This window comes from Macrobrachium nipponense, chromosome 33 (genome assembly GCF_015104395.2).
Source record: "Macrobrachium nipponense isolate FS-2020 chromosome 33, ASM1510439v2, whole genome shotgun sequence".
Classification (NCBI taxonomy): domain Eukaryota; kingdom Metazoa; phylum Arthropoda; class Malacostraca; order Decapoda; family Palaemonidae; genus Macrobrachium; species Macrobrachium nipponense.
The window spans coordinates 26,288,633-26,308,632 of NC_087219.1; the positions used below are offsets into that span (position 1 = coordinate 26,288,633).

Below are 20,000 nucleotides of genomic sequence, written 5' to 3' on the forward strand. Positions count from 1 at the left end.
TTACGGATATAATAATAATAATAATGATAATAATAATAATAATAATAATAATAATAACAATAATAAACAGAGAGTACTTTTTGTTCTTTGTATGGATATTATAATAATAATAATAATAATAATAATAATAATAATAATAATAATAATAATAATAATAGTAATAGTAATGAAGACGACAGGGAGGATGAAGTATCAAACAACGACACACGAAGAAACACCGACGAAGTAACAGAGAGGACGGAATGGGTAGAAAAGATTAGACAATGGATGGAGCCAGATACAGAGAGAACAAAGATCCCCTCCATGAAAGCCTACAACACCAAGAAATTAAGGGAGAAAACAAGTGAGGTCAATGAAATAATGGGCCTAATACACACCACCAGTATCACAGAAACAAATAACTTGACATATGCAGGAGCAAGATTAGTAGCAGAACTGATGGGGATTCGAACACCAACACCACCGTCACAACCAACCCAACAGAAACCAAAACAGCAACCTCCTTGAAAAGGCGCCTGGAAAGCAAATCATGGTGATGAGATCTGACTTGAGTAACTGAAAGAGATGGCAGAAAAAAAAGGCTAAGAAGCAAGAAAACAAGGGAGGAACTCAACGAGAAATACAAAGTACAAGAGAGGGGACTAAACAACACAATAGAACGATGTAAAACAGAGGCTTAAGGCCAAAGCACACAAGATCCAACGGTACATGAACAGGAATAAGGATACCAACAGAACAAACTATTCGGAACCAACCAGAAAAGACTATACAGCCAACTAAGAGGGGAAGACAACCACCCAGAAATTCCTGAAGCCGAACCAAGTAAGAGACTCAGGGAAAACATATGGAGCAATCCGGTATCACACAACAAACATGCAACATGGCTCCAGGAAGTCAAGGAAGAAGAAACAGGGAGAATAAAACAAAGATTCACAGAGATCACGACAGACACAGTCAGACACCAACTAAAGAAAATGCCAAACTGGAAAGCCCCAGGTCCCGATGAAGTCCATGGATACTGGCTCAAAAACTTCAAGGCCCTACACCCACGAATAGCAGAACAACTCCAGCATTGTATCTCAAATCACCAAGCACCCAAATGGATGACCACAGGGAGAACATCCTTAGTACAAAAAGACAAGAGTAAGGGAAATATAGCCAGTAACTACAGGCCTATCACCTGCCTACCAATAATGTGGAAGTTACTAACAGGTATCATCAGTGAAAGGCTATACAACTACCTAGAGGAGACAAACACCATCCCCCACCAACAGAAAGGATGCAGAAGGAAGTGTAGGGCACAAAAGACCAGCTCCTGATAGACAAAATGGTAATGAAGAACAGTAGGAGAAGGAAACCAACCTAAGCATAGGCATGGATAGACTATAAGAAAGCCTTCGACATGATACCACACACATGGCTAATAGAATGCCTGAAAAAATATATGGGCAGAGGAAAATACCATCAGCTTCCTCAAAATACAATGCGCACTGAATACAATACTTACAAGCTCTGGAATAAGACTAGCAGAGGTTAATATCAGAGAGGGATCTTCCAGGGCGACTCACTGTCCCCACTACTCTTCGTAGTAGCCACGATTCCATGACAAAAGTACTACAGAAGATGGATGCCGGGTACCAACTCAAGAAAAGAGGCAACAAAATCAACCATCTGATGTTCATGGACGACATCAAGCTGTATGGTAAGAGCATCAAGGAAATAGATACCCTAACCCAGACTGTAAGGATTGTATCTGGGGACATCAGGATGGAGTTTGGAATAGAAAAATGCGCCTTAGTCAACATACAAAAAGGCAAAGTAACGAGAACTGAAGGGATAAAGCTACCAGATGGGAGCAACATCAAACACATAGATGAGACAGGATACAAATACCTGGGAATAATGGAAGGAGGAGATATAAAACACCAAGAGATGAAGGACACGATCAGGAAAGAATATATGCAGAGACTCAGGCGATACTCAAGTCAAAACTCAACGCCGGAAATATGATCAAAGCCATAAACACATGGGCAGTGCCAGTAATCAGATACAGCGCAGGAATAGTGGGAATGGACGAAGGCAGAACTCCGCAGCATAGATCAGAAAACCAGGAAACATATGACAATACACAAAGCACTACACCCAAGAGCAAATACGGACAGACTATACATAACACGAAAGGAAGGAGGGAGAGGACTACTAAGTATAGAGGACTGCGTCAACAGCGAAAACAGAGCACTGGGGCAATATCTGAAAACAGTGAAGACGAGTGGCTAAAGAGTGCATGGGAAGAAGGACTAATAAAAGTAGACGAAGACCCAGAAATATACAGAGACAGGAGAAAGACAGAAAGAACAGAGGACTGGCACAACAAACCAATGCACGGACAATACATGAGACAGACTAAAGAACTAGCCAGCGATGACAATTGGCAATGGCTACAGAGGGGAGAGCTAAAGAAGGAAACTGAAGGAATGATAAACAGCGGCAAAAGATCCAGGCCTAAGAAACCAGATAGTTCAAAGTACGATAGACGGAAATAACATCTCTCCCATATGTAGGAAGTTGCAATACGAAAAATGAAACCATAAACCACATAGCAAGTGAATGCCCGGCACTTGCACAGAACCATACAAAAAGAGGCATGATTCAGTGGCAAAAGCCCTCCACTGGAGCCTGTGCAAGAAACATCAGCTACCTTGCAGTAATAACGTGGTACGAGCACCAACCTGAGGGAGTGATAGAAAACGATCAGGCAAAGATCCTCTGGGACTATGGTATCAGAAACAGATAGGGTGATACGTGCAAACAGACCAGACGTGACGTTGATTGACAAAGTCAGAAGAAAGTATCACTCATGATGTCGCAATACCATGGGACACCAGAGTTGAAGAGAAAGAGAGAAAAAATGGATAAGTATCAAGATCTGAAAATAGAAATAAGAAGGATATGGGATATGCCAGTGGAAATCGTACCCATAATCATAGGAGCACTAGCACGATCCCAAGATCCCTGAAAAGGAATCTAGAAAAAACTAGAGGCTGAAGTAGCTCCAGGACTCATGCAGAAGAGTGTGATCCTAGAAACGGCACACATAGTAAGAAAAGTGATGGACTCCTAAGGAGGCAGGATGCAACCCGGAACCCCACACTATAAATACACCCACCCAGTCGAATTGGAGGACTGTGATAGAGCAAAAAAAAAAAAAAAAAAAAAAAGTAATAGAATAATAATAATAATAATAATGATAACTGAGAGATACATAGAGAGAGAGAGAGAGACAAAGTACACAAACCTAAGAAATATATAAGACAAAACAAATGGGAATAAGATAAAATAATGTACAAAGAAAATAAAATCAGTGGCACGACGAGTCAAAAGAATGTACAATGACACAATCAGCAAAAAACACTGATAGACAAAAACGCAATTAAACAAAGCACACAGATTCTAAAACGAACTAGCTAAGCCGACAAACGGAAAAAATTTAATATAAAAAATTAGATTAAACTGACACCAAACGAAAAAACACTCGAGGAGCAAAACAGAAAAAAATGCGAGAAAAAATCATGCGAACATACAACAGCGGACAGCCATAACGAAATTTAAAAAAAGAAAAAAAGAAAAAAAAAAAAAGAAAAAGAAAAAATAAATAAAGCTATGAAATGCTGTCACCTTTGAAACAAATGAATAACGACATTGTGCTGCGCAACCATAAAACAGAAAGTGCGAAAGAGAGTTATAAGGATTTACAAGGATCAGGATGTCTCAAAGACTTGTTAGTCCATCCAAGGAGACATCGTGTTCACTTATCTGTAAGAGCAGGTTTTACTGTTCATTCACAGTGTCCTAATGATTTTGTCTAGCTTTCTTGTAAACTCTTCCACACTGTTGCTGTTTACAACTTCAGGTGGCAGTTTATTCCATGTGTCACATATCTTGTATGTCAAGAAGTTCCCACAATGGGATGTGTTGTATCTCTTCAGTTCTAGTTTCCATCCATTATTTCTTGTCTGGTTTTCGTTTAATGTAAATCGGTTATTGTCTACTTTTGTTGTTATGCCTTTCAGTATTTTGAATGTTTCTATCAGTTGTCCTTGCAATCGTCGTGTTTCTAAGCCATACAAGTTCAGGCTCTCTAGTCGTCTTTGGTAACCTACTTCCCTGATGGATGGAATTAACTTTGTGGCTCTTGCCTGTACCCCTTCTAATCTATTCATGTCTTTTCTTAGTGTTGGTGACCAAAAGTTTCTGTGCCTTCTTTTCAGCTGTTATCCACTGTTTTGTAGATTTTAGATCCTTGGTAATAATGACTCCAAGGTCCTCTTCTTGTTCCACACTATTTATGTCATTTGTTCCTGTTTGTAACACTTTACACTTATCCAACTTGAAAGGCATTTGCCATCTTTTTGACCCATCTCCTATTTTCTTTAGAACATTTCTTAAACTTTCTACTGTCTCTGGGTCTGCTGCATTTACACCTGCAAATTTGGCTACCCTGCTAGCCAAGCCTACATCAATGTCATTAATGTAAATCAAAAACAAGAGAGTCCCAAGGACAGAACCCTGAGGAACTCCGCTTGTCACATCTTCCCATTCTATTTCTTCATTTATTACGAGAAAGTAAGCCCAACAGAAAGAAGAAGAGGAGAGAGAGAGGGAAGAGAGGAGAAGAGAAGAAAGAGAGAGAGGAGAGAAGATTTCAAGACGTTTTTTTTGGGCAAAGGTAGGGCGGAGCGGAATTGGATAGAGAGAGAGAGAGAGAGATTTCAACAAAGCTTTTGGGTGCAAAAGTACCGGATGCGAATTGTAAGAGAGGAGAGAGAGTAGTACCGAGAGAGACGAGAGACGGAGAGAGAGAGAGAGAGAGAGAAATGCTTCAAAAAACCCCGTCGTGTCCTTGTAGCACAAAATGCACTCGAGGGAAATCATTCTAGTCGAGTGAAATATCGTAAAGCTGTTTGTCCAATCTCAGTCTGAGGACGCAAAAAAACTCACAAAAAAGTAAAAAACACTCACACTCTCACACCACCTTCCATGAGGAGAAAGAGTAGGATGTTGAATGTATATTTTGCCGACAGTGTGTGAGAGAGAGAGTGTGTGTGTGTGTGTGTTGTGAATTGCCAACATAGCTGCTGGAACTCTGTGGATGTGATTGCCAACAGATGACGTCGAACGAGACCTTTCTCTCCTCGGCTGGGTTTAAATTCATCATACCGTCGAGCTGGGTAATGAAACGACGGCGCGTAAAGGCGTTTCGTATTACGTAGAAGCCTGACGAAAAGTTCTCTAAAGCAACACGGCAAGAAAACATGACCTTTGCAGTTCGTAAGTCTAATACATCGAAAGCATTTCAGGATTGTCAACAGTATCTAACGACCCCCAACGTTAGACTCATAATGGCAGTTCAGTCGACCTAAGTAATGAAATGACGGTACGAAGAGACTCTCCGTATTCAACAGGAAAACTTAATCCTTGCAGTCTTATACATCGAGAGGATTTCAGATTAAATTTTGTAAACAGCAGCTAACGACCTCCAACGAAATGGCAGTTCACTCGCCCTAGGTAATGCGATAGGAGTTATGCAATGGCATTTCGTATCACATAGAAGCCAAACGAAAAGTTATAAAAGCAACACAGCAGAAAATTTCATCTTTGCAGTTTATAAGTCTAATACAGCGAAGGAATTCAAGACTGTAAACAGTGGCTAACGTCTGCAACCTTAGACTCACGATGGCCGTTCAGTTGAAGGAGGCAGCACCTTTACAGCTCCGCCACAAGAAACAGGAATGAAAAACAGCCCTCTCTCTCTCTCTCTCTCTCTCTCTCTCTCTCTCTCTCTCTCTCATACACAGCGACACATTCCCAAATAGAAGACAAAGGGCTAAAACGTATACTTCTCTTTCCTTTTCCCTCTCTCGGCCATTTGTACAACCGTCGTTCTTGGTCGGAACGGCCGCAGGGTTTCATAATACGCTTTGCTTAAACGGCCGCACCCCCCCCCCCCCCCCCCCCCCCCCCTGCGGCAAATGGTTCAGCCAATATCAGGGCAATGCCGAGAGCGAACAGACGCTTTTAGACTTCTACCAGAAATCCTACGAAGGATACTTAAGGGAAAAGATGTCGCTGGAGGTCGCTAGGACCCTTGCAAGAAGAGCAATTGAAAGCGTGGCGCCGGTGAGAGAGAGGAGAGAGAGAGAGAGAGAGAGAGAGAGAGAGAGAGAGAGGATCATTGTGCCTAGTAGCTTCTGGGTACAGAAAGCCTAGACCAAGTCCTAATAATTAACCAAGCGACTATAGAATCCAGTACTAGCGTTCAGGTACAGAAGACCTAGACCCATGACCTAGCTAGACCAAGACATAAAAAAAATGAGACTTTGGGTCTATAGGTCTTGGGTCCTCGACGAGGCCAAGTGAGGAGGACCTCGCCGGCAGAACTGGGGCATAATGGTGATTTAATGAGGTTATTTTAGCCATGGGGGGGGGGGGGGGGGGTGGGGGGGGGGGGCGTGGAGAGGAAAAAGGGGCCTATGTGGATGGGTTACCCAGAGAAACGGCTACGAGATTGCAGGAGAAAGGTCGACTTTTTTTTTCTACTCGGCACAACTCATTCTTTGTCACATAGCATCTATTTTTTTTTTTTTTTTTTTTTTTTTTTTTATCTTTGTGGTTGTTTAAGAGAAGGAAAAACATTTGGATGACTGGGTGCTAGTTTGACTTGTTATCTACGCCTCACTTACTCCGAGGTGCTATAGTAGATTCACGTCAACCGTACATCTGATGTCTAGGCCAGTCCTTTACGAACGCTCCTGATTGGCTGTTGATAAGTCAATCACAGGGCTGGAAACTCTCAGTCTCTCGAGAGAGTTCACAAGGGTAGGATTTATGTTCCACCTCTCCTGAGGGATACGTTTTTTAAGAGAGGTGGAACATACATCCTGCCTATGTGAACTCTCTCGCGAGACTCAGTGTTTCCAGCCCTGTGATTGGCTTATCAACAGCCAATCAGGAGCGTCGCAAGGGACTGGCCTAAACATCTAATGCACGGCTGATGTGAATTTATTATAGTACTCAACACTGCACGGTAAATGTAATGTAGACGGCCGCACGAAAATGTCGTTTATTAATATAATTAGTCGACCGCGCTGTTTATAATACGTTGATCCACGAGGGACTATAGCAAACTCCACCCAGCTTTGCAGCTAAGTCCGGCTACTGCACGCCAGTGATTGACTAGATCTCGAACGGGGAATGATGTCGTACTAGTTAACAGTCCAAATGATCACCAGTGCGGATTCGAATCCGTTCGGTATTCTTGAGTATCGTGCATGAATCATGACAACACAGTTTTGAGTTCCCGGAATTGTGAAGAATGCAGTTGATACCTCCGATAGCATTATCATTATGACTATCTTGGATCAGTTTGTCCTTTGCATCTTTCATTTTTATCATATGCAGCCTTTATACGTAAGCATCTTGCTTTTTCCTTATTTTAAGCTGGTGTTAGCCTACGTAAGCGATACCCACATGGACCACATTCAATGAAGTGAAGGCAGTTCCGATGTTGGGGTATTAATTCATCATAATCCTGCATATCAAATATTAATATCATTGAGAGATTAGGCCTACACGTCAATTTCTTATATTCTGAAGCAAATACAGGGCATAGGCTTACACGTCGATTTTTTAATATTTTGAGGCAATAGCAGGGCATAGGCCTACACGCCAATTTCTTATATTTTGAGGCAATGACAGGGCATGGGTCTAAACGTCAATTTTATATCGCAAATAGTTTTCTACCCATATCTGTTGGAAATAGAATAGCTTTCAATTAATATAGTTTCAACTCCACGATATATAATGTATATGCATAAAGTGGAATGTACACGTATAAGCAAGAACACACAATCATACATGCGTGGGTGGCCATAGTAACTGTAACGCCGCTCATACCACAGAGAATAAAAGTAAAACTTGAGGGCGCGTAGCCGATGGCGCGCGCAGATCAATCTTAGGACTGTCTCCGCCTTACAACTCTCAAACTACTCTCAATGAACTACATTGAAAACATATCTACTGTGACGAGTAAATAAATATAAGGCTGCTGTAGCGTATCTATGAAAATGAAGTTTATGGTAGAAAGACATCATAAGATACTTAACAAAATAAGAAAAAAAATAAGTGATAGTTGAAAAGGTTATGTACGACATGATCCAAACCAGTCTGCGAGTACTCCATGAATCACTTGGTTTTGGGGGCATTCTTGTAGATGACCCTGTTGGACAAAAGGATAAATAAGAGTCAGTCTCTCTCTCTCTCTCTCTCTCTCTCTCTCTCTCTCTCTCTCTCTCTCTGTTATTAGGGGAATATTCTAGCGTAGAGTATACTCATAAAGATCTCGATTACTTTTCATTAAAACAAATGACTATATTTCAATTAACAAGAGTAGGCAGATAATTTTCTACACCAGTATTTTATGAATAGGTCTATGTTTATTCTGCAAGCACTACAAGCACCAGAATAGCAGCATCAAAAACAAGAATAACCACAAGAACCACAATAAAACGGCTGAATATAAGATAGGCCTATAATCCAAACGTCATAAGCTGCGTAAACCGACAAAAAGACTAGGACATTATAGGTGTACGTCATTTTTTATGATCCTGTTATTTCGAAAGGAGATAATGTCCTTTGGAAAATTCTCAGCAAATTATATCCAATATGTCTCATATACCCTATCATACTGTAAAAGTTAAACAAAGGCATATTATGGTTTTGTAGAGTGTAGTCACTGCTTGCCATCCCGTCGTATGAGTGAACTATTCCAATGAAATCGATTTTAAGATTATTAAAATGTAGTCAAATTTCCTGAAATCAGTATGAAATAGCAATCTGCATAGCTCTGAGAAAGTCTTTGTTTTCAAATTTAGAATGTGAACACGCTTGACAATATCAGACGGTAATTATCTTTGTCAAGTGATTCAAGCAGTCCGTATTCAGATGAACCTCGTTTACGAAACACAACATTGCAGCATCGCAGAACACTCGTGACTTCATTCATATTTTCCTGCTTTTTTACCATTTTCAGAGGGATGTGTATGTTGATTTTATTTCATGGGATATATAATACAACGTTTCCTTTTGATAATCAGCGAAACGTATTTTAGGTCGGTAAGACGACCATTGCAAAATAGAGTTGAAAAGAACCACAGATTAACCAGTTTTTCGAAACTATTGCTAATCAGTCAGCTTCAAGTAATAGTCGTGACATAATCAATGGGCGGGGCTTAGCTGCAAAGCTAGGTGGACTTTGCTTATAGCGCGCCTCGGAGTAGGTGACGAGGAGTAGATGGCAAGAAAAGTAGCACCGATGGCTGTTTCAAATAATGGACAGAAAATAATCGTATTGTTGATTCGTCAAATAAATACTTTTTAAATTACTTGACAAATTAATTCCCTGTAAACTTAACCTTAGTTGTCACACAAACATATGTGTCCCATAGGTTTTAGAGTTATTATTCTAGCTTAATAAAATAAAGAAAACATTAAGCTAAAATTATAGTTATTATAAAAACCTCGTAGGAAGATATGATTTAAATCTGCTGAGAACTTCCACTACTTCAAAGAACTAGTGGCGCCATCTAGGTAAGTGAGTGCTCCTGCTACAAAGGTCTTCAGAGTCTACAGTTCTTTGAGGAGACATGATTTCAAGTGACTTTTTACTATATAATTTTATTTCTGCACCATGAAACCTACAGAACTATCTAACTATGAGAACTCTGGTTATCGATAGGCCTAAGTTCAAAGAGGGCGGGTGTAATTTTAATAACAGCAATAGTACTATTACTCTACTTGACATACAGAACTGGAATATTTTCAGTGACTATAACGCCGTTAGGCCTAGAGAAATGAAACACTTTTAAAAGCAACACAATCACTATAACTCCACTAGGCCTACAAAATTGGTATATTTTTACTACCAACAACAGTACTAAGACCAGTAGGCCACACAACCGGCATATTTTTTAAGACCAACACTATTACTATAATTCCATTAGGCATAAAAAATTGGAATATCTTTAATACCAAAAACACTACTAAGACCATGAGTCCTACAAAACCGGAATATTTTCAGACCAACACTATTACTATAATTCCCTTAAGCCTACAAATTGGAATATCTTTAATACCAACAACAGTACTAAGACCATCAGTCCTACAAAATCGGAATACTTTTAATACCAACATCAGTACTAACACCGTTAGGCTTAAACAAGCGGAATATTGCCAAGCCCAACAATAGTACTGAGACCATTAGGCCTATAAACAGAGGGGAGAGATACAGTAGGGGGGCTAAATGCTCAATTAGAGTGACACACGATTAGATAAACAGATCAACCGTGAAATTGTTTTCAAACGAAGGACGTCTATGGTTAATCCTTGGTGAGTAATCCTTCTAATTGTAGATAGTATATGGTTTGGCTTAAGGATATACGGAAGGGGTTAGTAGTGAAAAGTAGTATTATATAGCAATTAATTTTCACGATGTGCTGAATGAGCTATAGGCATATCTTTTCAAAATTATTTTTTTCTACGTTTATTATAGCATATAATTATCAATATCTTTATATCAGTCCTAAATGCATACAACTGTATATACATATATGCATATATATATATATATATATATATATATATATATATATATATATATATATATATATATATATATATATATATATATATATATATATATATGTGTGTGTGTGTGTGTGTGTGTGTGTATATATATATATACGTATATATATATATATATATATATATATATATATATATATATATATATATATATATATATATATATACACATATATATTATACATACATATATATAATATATACTATATATATACATATAATACTATATATAAATGATATATATATATATTAATATATTAAATATATTATATATATAACAACGTATCATTATGCAACACAAATTCATCCTTCAGATAGTTTTCAGGAACTCCCTCGTTATTTCTGTGCAAATCAATAAAACATTATTATTAATAATAATAATATATTATTATTATTATTATTATTATTATTATTATTATTATTAAGATGATAAACCATATTCATATGGTAAAAGCCTACAGAGGGCAGTAATTTGAAATTCCAGCCCCCAAAAAGAAAATGGTTATTGGAGTCAAAGATGTAACAGAAGGTGACAGGAAATACAGAAAAGATCAGTTATCAACGAAAAAAAAAAAAAAAATGAAATTCTATATTTTACAGTTAGATATCTTCCAAGAAATGATGCATCAACACACCATCACTTCTTGGAGGACCCCAAGTCTTCAGAGGAAGCGAAATCCGGGAATACATTTCCCTTCGACGAGAGACTGAGATTCGCTTCGAAAACCTCTCTGAAGTCGCTCCTGGCAAGGAACTCTGGAGCCTGGTACTGAAGACGACCTTGCTCCGCCTGAAGAATTGAAGGAGGCTGAGGATTCCGAGGAAGATCCCGCAGTGGGAGCTCCGGAGCTCCGAGCACTGAAGACTTTGCTTCTTCTTCTCCAGAAGGACTGTCGGAGCCTCAGGATTCCTGGGAATCCCTAAAATTTCTGCCGTGGCAGATTTGGAAACTAAGGCAAGAGCAAGCAGCTCGCATAGTCATACAACAAAATGAACGTCTTAGTAACATTTGGTTGTGCTTTGTTAGCTGGTATTGTTAATGCGACTTATAGCTCGGCTTTCGATGCCTTCTGGGCGTCACTTGGTGCCGAGGAACATGATTATGACCTTACTAATTTGTACGACGATTGCATCAACGACGTGACCGGACCTTGGAACTCGCCAATTGCAGCAGGCATTGCTGCCACCGGTCTTGCTGTTGGCGGACGCTTAGGTTGGCTCGCGTACCGGAAATGGAATATTTTCGGCAAGGATAATGAGGATACGGACCAGGACCACGAAACGGACAAGAGGAACGTCCAAACCCAGGTGTCTCTAGAACATCTGGGAGAACAAGAACCTGACGACGAACAAGATGTGGAGGCGCACCGGGAAACTGACAAAAGGAATGTCGAAACCCAGGTGTCTCCAGAACATCTCGGACAACCAGAACCTGACATCGAACCAGGCGAGGATATGGAAAAAACTAAGCTGACAGACATCTTGCGCCTACAAGAGAAACTGCTTGAAGAAAAGAAGCAGTTAGAGGAAGAACTGAGAGATGTCGTCAGTCAAAGAAACAGGATTGAGGAGTGCCTGGAAAAGGAGCAAGAAGACATCCTGATTCTGAAGGACGAATTAATGGCAATGGAATATGAAAACGAGGTCAGGTTACGAGAGAAGGAAAATGAAAATGCAGCTGCAAAAAAGGCCATGGAGATGGCTTTAGACGAACAGCGCAGAGCAAATCACCTCTTGAAAGAGGTCGAAGCCCAGAACAAAGCTTTACAATGTCGTCTGATGGAAAAAGATGAGTTGATAAAGCAGAAAAACGACGAACTGGAACGTAAAAATGAAACCGAAGTCTCTAGAAAGGAGGAAGAGCTGAACGTGCTCTTGAGAGAAGCCAGTCAAAAGGAAAAAGACTTCGGTTTCTACATGAAAAATGCTAAGAAGGACATGGAAGAGAGAGAAAGAAGTCTCGCCCAAAAAGGAAAGGAGCTGGACAAGAAGTTCTCCAATATACAACAGGCGAAGAAGGACCTCAAAAGCGAAGAGAAGAGGGCAAAAAAGGCGGGGCAATCGGCCCAGGAGAAGGAAAATGTCCTACTGAAATTGGAGAAGGAGTTGAAGAAGAGGGAAAAAGCTGTCTTTGATCAAGAAAAGAACCTCCTTCAATTGCAAGAAAAGTTGCGAGGAAAAGAGGAAGCTGTCCTGAAACTGGAGAAGAATGTGAATAAGTTCGATGAAGAGTTACAAGCCAAAGAAGAGGCTGTAACCCAAACGCAGAATAACCTGTTGGAATTCAATGAGAAATTACAGGCGAGAGAACACGAACTGGTGGCAAAGGAGGAGTCCATCCGCCATCAAGAATCTGTTCTCATGGAATTCAGTGAAAAATTACAGGCGAGAGAACAAGAACTGGTGGCAAAGGAAGAGTCCATCTGCCACCAAGAATCTGTTCTCATGGAATTCAGTGAGAAGTTACAGGCGAGAGAGAAAGAGCTGTTGGTTAGAGAAATAGAAGAGGACTTGCAAGGGCAAAAAGGTAGGCAGCTCCTTCAAAACGAGATAAGTCCAGTGTTAGACGAAGGGTTACCTGAAGAAGGTGAAACCCAAGTAAGTTGCGAGAGACCCCCAGCCAATGAGGACAAATTTCTACCTGCTGGGGAAGAAGAAAATGAAGTCACCGAAGGTGTACCCAAAGTAAGTTTTGACAGACCCCCAGGCGATGAGGACAAAATTCTACCTGCTGCCAGTCCCTTCACTTTACTGAATGAAGTGGAGAATGTGAAAGAAGAATGCCTCAAAGAGACGAAAGGGAAAAGAAGGAAAAATAGACGCAAAAAGAGGCAAGAGAGACAGCAAGATCGTCTTGAGGAGGAAACCACCGCTGTTTCAGAGGCAGCCACCAAACCTGAAGTGGAAGACGGTGAACCTGAAGGAGGAAGTTCTGGAAGGCCAAACCTTTCAGATGAGGACGAATCACTGCCTGCTGGGAAGGACGACATGGAAATGGCCGAGTTCCCCATTGCCAATCCCCTCACCTTCATCTATGATGTGGAACAACTGGAGAAAGAATGGATAGAGGAGGAGAAGAAAGGCAAACAACGGAGAAACAGAAGGAGAAAGAGGCAGCGAGAAGAGACTGAAGATTATACGCCTGTGAACATTGAACCTGAATCAGGAGTTGAAGAAAATTTCATAATAGAGGACACTTTAGAAATGGAAGACAACTACGAATCACATGATGACAGCGAAGAATCAAACTATTGGGAAGACACAGAAGATGAGGAGTTCTCAGAAGAGCACGAGGAGGACGAGGACGACTCAGAAGAGGTTGAGGAGGATGAGGAGGACTCTGAACTAGATGAGGAGGATGAGGAGGACTTAGAAGATGAAGAGGACTTAGAAGAAGATGAGGAGGATGAAGAGGACTTAGAAGAAGATGAGGAGGATGAAGAGGACTTAGAAGAAGATGAGGAGGATGAAGAAGACTTAGAAGAAGACGAAGAGGATGTGGAGGACTCGGAACATAACAGGCCTAAAGCTAAAGCTAAAGCTCCAGGTCAAGAGTATGTATGGCGGATTCCAGGGCTACCCAGGAAACGAATTCCGGGACTACAGAAGATGAGGCCGCCGAAACCACGAGTGAAAAAATCGAGGAAGAAGACGAAGGAGCAAAAGAGCCAAATGAAAGAGGCTCAAAAAACAAGCCCACACAAGGTAGGTTATGAGGAAATCAGTTCCAAGCGGAGGAGGGAGGAAACAGATGGACTTAGCTTTGTGGGTAAACAAGGCTAGCCTTCCCCACCAAGGCAGGTGGATGGACTGAAACAATAGAGGTCAACAACTGCCCTTCCCCACCAGGCAGATGAACTCCACCAGTGGGACCAAATGCTGGTTCCCCCCAATCAGCCATTGACTTCCACTGACGGACTCCACCAGTGGGGCCAAAAGCTGGTTCCCCCCAACCAACTGTTGGCTCCCATTAATGGACTCCATCTACCTGTACCAGTGGGTAATGGTGCATGTCAGACCCATGAAGGATGAGCCCTTCCACCGCCTCAGAGGGGGTGACGATATTTGCCCTTGCCACTAGGGCAAAATCAAGGGCCAAGAGCAACCCTTTCCCTCTGCAGAAGGCGGACAGAATGCCAGCGGAGACCGATGGCTGGCCCTCCCGCCGAGGCTGGCGAACGGACTCTACCGGCGTGGACCAAATGGCTGGCCCTCCCTGCCGGGGCAGGCGGACGGACTCTACCGGCAGCGGACCAAATGGCTGGCCCTCCCCGCCGGGGAGGCGGACGGACCTTCTACCGGCGCGGCACCAAATGGCTGGCCCTCCCCGCCGGGCGGGCAGGCGGACGGACTCTACCGGCGCGGACCAAATGGCTGGCCCTCCCCGCCGGGGCAGGCGGACGGACTCTACCGGCGCGGACCAAATGGCTGGCCCTCCCCGCCGAGGCAGGCGGACGGACTCTACCGGCGCGGACAAATGGCTGGCCTCCCCGCCGGGGCAGGCGGACCGGACCTCTACCGGCGCGGACCAAATGGCTGGCCCTCCCGCCGGGGCAGGCGGGACGGACCTACCGGCGCGGACCAAATGGCTGGCCCTCCCCGCCGAGGCTGGCGGACGGACTCTACCGGAGGCGCGGTACGGCAAATGGCTGGCCCTCCCACGCCGAGGCAGGCGGACGGACTCTACCGGCGCGGACCAAATGGCTGGTCCCCATCCCCGCCGAGGCAGGCGGACGGAGGCAATCTACGGTCAGCGGACCAAATGGCTGGCCCTCCCCGCCGAGGCAGGCGGACGGACTCTACGGCGCGGGACCAAATGGCTGGCCCTCCCCAGCCAGCCGGCAGGGCGGTACGGACTCTACCGGCGCGGACCAAATGGCTGGCCCTCCCCGCCGAGGCTGGCGGACGGACTCTACCGGCGCGGACCAAATGGCTGGCCCTCCCCGCCGAGGCAGGCGGACGGACTCTACCGGCGCGGACCTAATGGCTGGCCCTCCCCGCCGAGTCAGGCAGATGGACTCTGCGAGTTGGGCCGATGGCTGGTTCCCCCAGCCAGCCATCAGCACCAACTGGTGAAGCCCTTCCTCCTGCTTCGGCTGGGATGGGCAGCCGCCTCAGGCCCTCGTCGGTCGAGACCTTCCTCCTGCTTCGGCTGGGATGGGCAGCCGCCTCCGGCCCCCGCCGGTCGAGCCCTTCCTCCTGCTTCGGCTGGGATGGGCAGCCGCCTCCGGCCCCCGCCGTCGAGCCCTTCCTCCTGCTTCGGCTGGGATGGCAGCCGCCTCCGTCCCCCCGCCGGTCGAGACCTTCCTCCTGCTTCGGCTGGGATGGGCAGCCGCCTCTGGCCCCCGCCGGTCGAGCCCTTCCTCCTGCTTCGGCTGGGATGGGCAGCCGCCTATGGCCCCCGCCGGTCGAGCCCTTCCTCCTGCTTCGGCTGGGATGGGCAGCCGCCTCCGGTCCCAGCTGGTCAGGCCCTTCCTCCTGCTTCGGCTGGGATGGGCAGCCGCCTCGGCCCCCGCCGTCGAGCCCTTCCTCCTGCTTCGGCTGGGATGGGCAGCCGACTCCGGCCCCCGCCGGTCGAGCCCTTCCTCCTGCTTCGGCTGGGATGGGCAGCCGCCTCCGCCCCCGCCGGTCGAGACCTTCCTCCTGCTTCGGCTGGGATGGGCAGCCGCCTCCGGCCCCCGCCGGTCGAGACCTTCCTCCTGCTTCGGCTGGGATGGGCAGCCGCCTATGGCCCCCGCCGGTCGAGCCCTTCCTCCTGCTTCGGCTGGGATGGGCAGCCGCCTCCGGTCCCAGCTGGTCAGGCCCTTCCTCCTGCTTCGGCTGGGATGGGCAGCCGCCTCCGGTCCCAGCTGGTCAGGCCCTTCCTCCTGCTTCGGCTGGGATGGGCAGCCGCCTCTGGCCCCCGCCGGTCGAGCCCTTCCTCCTGCTTCGGCTGGGATGGGCAGCCGCCTCCGGCCCCCGCCGGTCGAGCCCTTCCTCCTGCTTCGGCTGGGATGGGCAGCCGCCTCCGGCCCCCGCCGGTCGAGCCCTTCCTCCTGCTTCGGCTGGGATGGGCAGCCGCCTCCGGCCCCCGCCGGTCGAGCCCTTCCTCCTGCTTCGGCTGGGATGGGCAGCCGCCTCTGGCCCCCGCCGGTCGAGCCCTTCCTCCTGCTTCGGCTGGGATGGGCAGCCGCCTCCGGCCCCCGCCGGTCGAGCCCTTCCTCCTGCTTCGGCTGGGATGGGCAGCCGCCTCCGGCCCCCGCCTGGTCGAGCCTTCCTCCTGTTCGGCTGGGTTGGGCAGCCGCCTCTGGCCCCCGCCGGTCGAGCCCTTCCTCCTGCTTCGGCTGGGATGGGCAGCCGCCTCCGGTCCCAGCTGGTCAGGCCCTTCCTCCTGCTTCGGCTGGGATGGGCAGCCGCCTATGGCCCCCGCCGGTCGAGCCCTTCCTCCTGCTTCGGCTGGGATGGGCACCGCCTCGGCCGGCCCCCCCCCGCCGGTCGAGCCCTTCCTCCTGCTTCGGCTGGGATGGGCAGCCGCCTCCGGCCCCCGCCTGGTCGAGCCCTTCCTCCTGCTTCGGCTGGGATGGGCAGCCGCCTCCGGCCCCCGCTGGGTGGGATGGGCAGCCGCCTCCGGCCCCCGCCGGTCGAGCCCTTCCTCCTGCTTCAGCTGGGATGGGCAGCCACTTCTGGCCCCGGCCAGTTGATCCCTATCTCCTGCTTCCGCCAAGATGGGCAGCCGCTTCTGGCCCCCACCGGTCAAGCCCTTCCTCCTGCTTCGGCTGGGATGGGCAGCCGCCTCCGGCCCCCGCCGGTCGAGCCCTTCCTCCTGCTTCGGCTGGGATGGGCAAGCCGCCTTCCGGCCCAACCCCGCCGGTCGAGGACCTTCCTCCTGCTTCGGCTGGGATGGGCAGCCGCCTCCGGCCCCCACCGGTCGAGCCCTTCCTCCTGCTTCGGCTGGGATGGGCAGCCGCCTCCGGCCCCCGCCGGTCGAGCCCTTCCTCCTGCTTCGGCGGGGATGGGCAGCCGCCTTCAGGCCCCGCCGGTTGATCCCTTCCTCCTGCTTCGGCAGGGATGAGCAGCCGCCTTCGGCCCTCGCCGGTCAAGCCCTCCCACCTGCTATGTCGAGGATGGGCAGCAGCCTCCGGTCCCTGCCGGTAGAGCCCTTCCTCCTTCTTTCAACGGGAATGGGCAGCATCCTATGTCCTCTGCCAGTCGAGCTCTTCCTCCTGCTTCAGCCAGGATGGGCAACCGCATCTGGCCCCAGCCAGTTGGGCCCTTCCTCCTGCTTTAGCAGGAATGGGCAGCAGTCTCCGGCCTCCACCGGTCAGGCCCTTCTGCCTGCTTTGGCTGGGATGGGCAGTAGCCTTCGGCCACCACCGGTCGAGCCCTTCTGCCTACTTTGGCAGGGATGGGCAGCAGCCTCCGCCCTCCACCAGTCGAGCCCTTCCTCCTGCTTCTGCCAGGGATCGGCAGAAACCTCCGGCCCTAGCCAGATAAGTGAGCACACGATGTCTCCTCGGATGGACTAACAAGTCTTTGAGACATCTTAATCCTTGTAACTCCTTATAAACTTTGTACTGCAAGAACACCCTAAAAAGAGTGCAAGCGATATTCATAAAAACGATACTTATCCAAGGTTTGACAGCTGTCAGCTTTCACTTCTCCGTGCACAGAAAGGAGGAAAATTTCACATTTCTCTCTCTCTCTCTCTCTCTCTCCAGTCGAACTGTTGCACCTAATTAAGTGGTAATTTCCGTAAAGGCTGTCGCCATCAATGTGAATGTATAGACGGCAGGATTGGTTTTTTTTTAAGTAAAAATAATCAAAAAAACAAAAATAAAAAATCGGTGATTTATTTGATTTTTGTTCATTTATTTGATTTTGATTTATTTGGTTTTTTGATCAGTTAGATGTTTCTTCAATCCTTTTTTTTTCTCAAAATGTATTTTATAAAGAATCTATTTGCAATTTTTTTATATTAATATCAATAGATGCAGCACAGTCATGCTGAAGTTTTCATTAAACACCAACCCATATTTTTCAATTTGATTTGCTTTCAAATTTAAAAAAAATTTAAAATAAAAAAAAATAAAAATCATGATTTTTTAAATGAGAAAATCAATTATTTAATCACTTGATTAAATCAGTTTATCTAATCATTGCCAACCCTGGTAAATAAATAAAAATGTGTAGCCAGTGCCATCGGAGTTGGATGTGAAAATTCACATATATTCGATGAGGTAGAAGAGGAATTGGATAGTGAGATGACATATAGGTATAAAATCTATTTTCAAGCTTGCATGCTTGCTCAGTTTTGAGTGTTTCAAAATTTGAATGGATTCCATTTTAATTACTCTAATTAGTATGCTCACGGCATGTTCACTGCCTAAGTATTTAACACCAAGATGTTACAGTCCTTCACTTTTATATGTGCGTTTCATTTTGTAGAGTTCTTTATCGTCTCAAAGGAAATATTTTTTTATGTGGTATATCTTTTTACTTTAAGGTTTAGATGTTGCAATAACAGAGTATTCACTAGATATTTGTACACAAGATATGCCTGTGATAGTTCATTAACATGAAAAAAAAATTCATTTTCGTACTAATGAGTGTGTTTTAATATATATATAATATATATATATAATATATATATATATATGTATTAATATATATATGCATGTATGTGTATGTATATGTATGTATGTATAAATATATATAATTCTATAATATCTACAATATATATACATATACATATTTATTTGTAATATATAGGTATATAATATACTATATATAGGTATATATATAGATATATATATATATATATATATATATATTGCATCATTGTTTTTTTCTCAAATGTAATTGCCTGAGCTTATTTATAAACATAATGCAACAATGTGTAAAATGATATCGGCGCTTAGTAGTCGAGAGCTAGCAATGTAGGGCTATCTAAATATGTACAGTATTGTCTATGCATAGGTATATATGTATGCATACAATATATATATACATATATATTCATAGTATATCCATGTATGTATGTAGATATTATATATATATATATATATATATATATGTATATATGTATATATGTATATTATATATATATATATATATATATTATATATATATATATTATTTCTCAGTACTTTTACTATATACTCCGACCTCCCCCCCACGCCCCCGCCCAGAAAAAAAAAAGATTAATCCACCATAAATACTACGTAGAATACGAGCGGATTTACCCGGATTTTTTCGCAGGAACCGGAGATATAAACAAGGATACGAGAATAATCCTTTGGCCTGATAAGAAAAGTGTTTATTTC

The 20,000-nt window shown here is 44.9% G+C and overlaps 3 protein-coding genes across 3 annotated transcripts in view; 2 read left to right on the plus strand and 1 right to left on the minus strand.

Annotated features, from left to right (window-relative positions):
• The window catches only part of LOC135203032 (uncharacterized), a 339,686-nt gene that overhangs the window by 280,663 nt on the left and 39,023 nt on the right, over positions 1-20,000 (minus strand). The window lies entirely within an intron of this gene.
• LOC135202796 (probable serine/threonine-protein kinase kinX) lies at positions 11,382-14,481 on the plus strand. The gene has a single exon (XM_064232256.1). The coding sequence runs from the start codon at positions 11,689-11,691 to the stop codon at positions 14,479-14,481; it is 2,793 nt and encodes a 930-aa protein (XP_064088326.1). The 5' UTR covers positions 11,382-11,688.
• On the plus strand, positions 15,734-18,203 carry LOC135202797 (uncharacterized). The gene is made up of 2 exons (XM_064232257.1): positions 15,734-16,555; positions 17,403-18,203. The coding sequence occupies exons 1-2, from the start codon at positions 15,734-15,736 to the stop codon at positions 18,201-18,203; spliced, it is 1,623 nt and encodes a 540-aa protein (XP_064088327.1).

Excerpts from the sequence above, each read along its gene's own strand:
- LOC135202796 (XM_064232256.1), top strand. The coding sequence starts at position 11,689 with ATGAACGTCTTAGTAACATTTGGTTGTGCTTTGTTAGCTGGTATTGTT.
- LOC135202797 (XM_064232257.1), top strand. The coding sequence starts at position 15,734 with ATGGCTGGTTCCCCCAGCCAGCCATCAGCACCAACTGGTGAAGCCCTT. Across the intron at positions 16,556-17,402 it reads CTCCGGTCCCAGCTGGTCAG|ATGGGCAGCCGCTTCTGGCC; the intron begins GCCCTTCCTCCT and ends GCTTCCGCCAAG.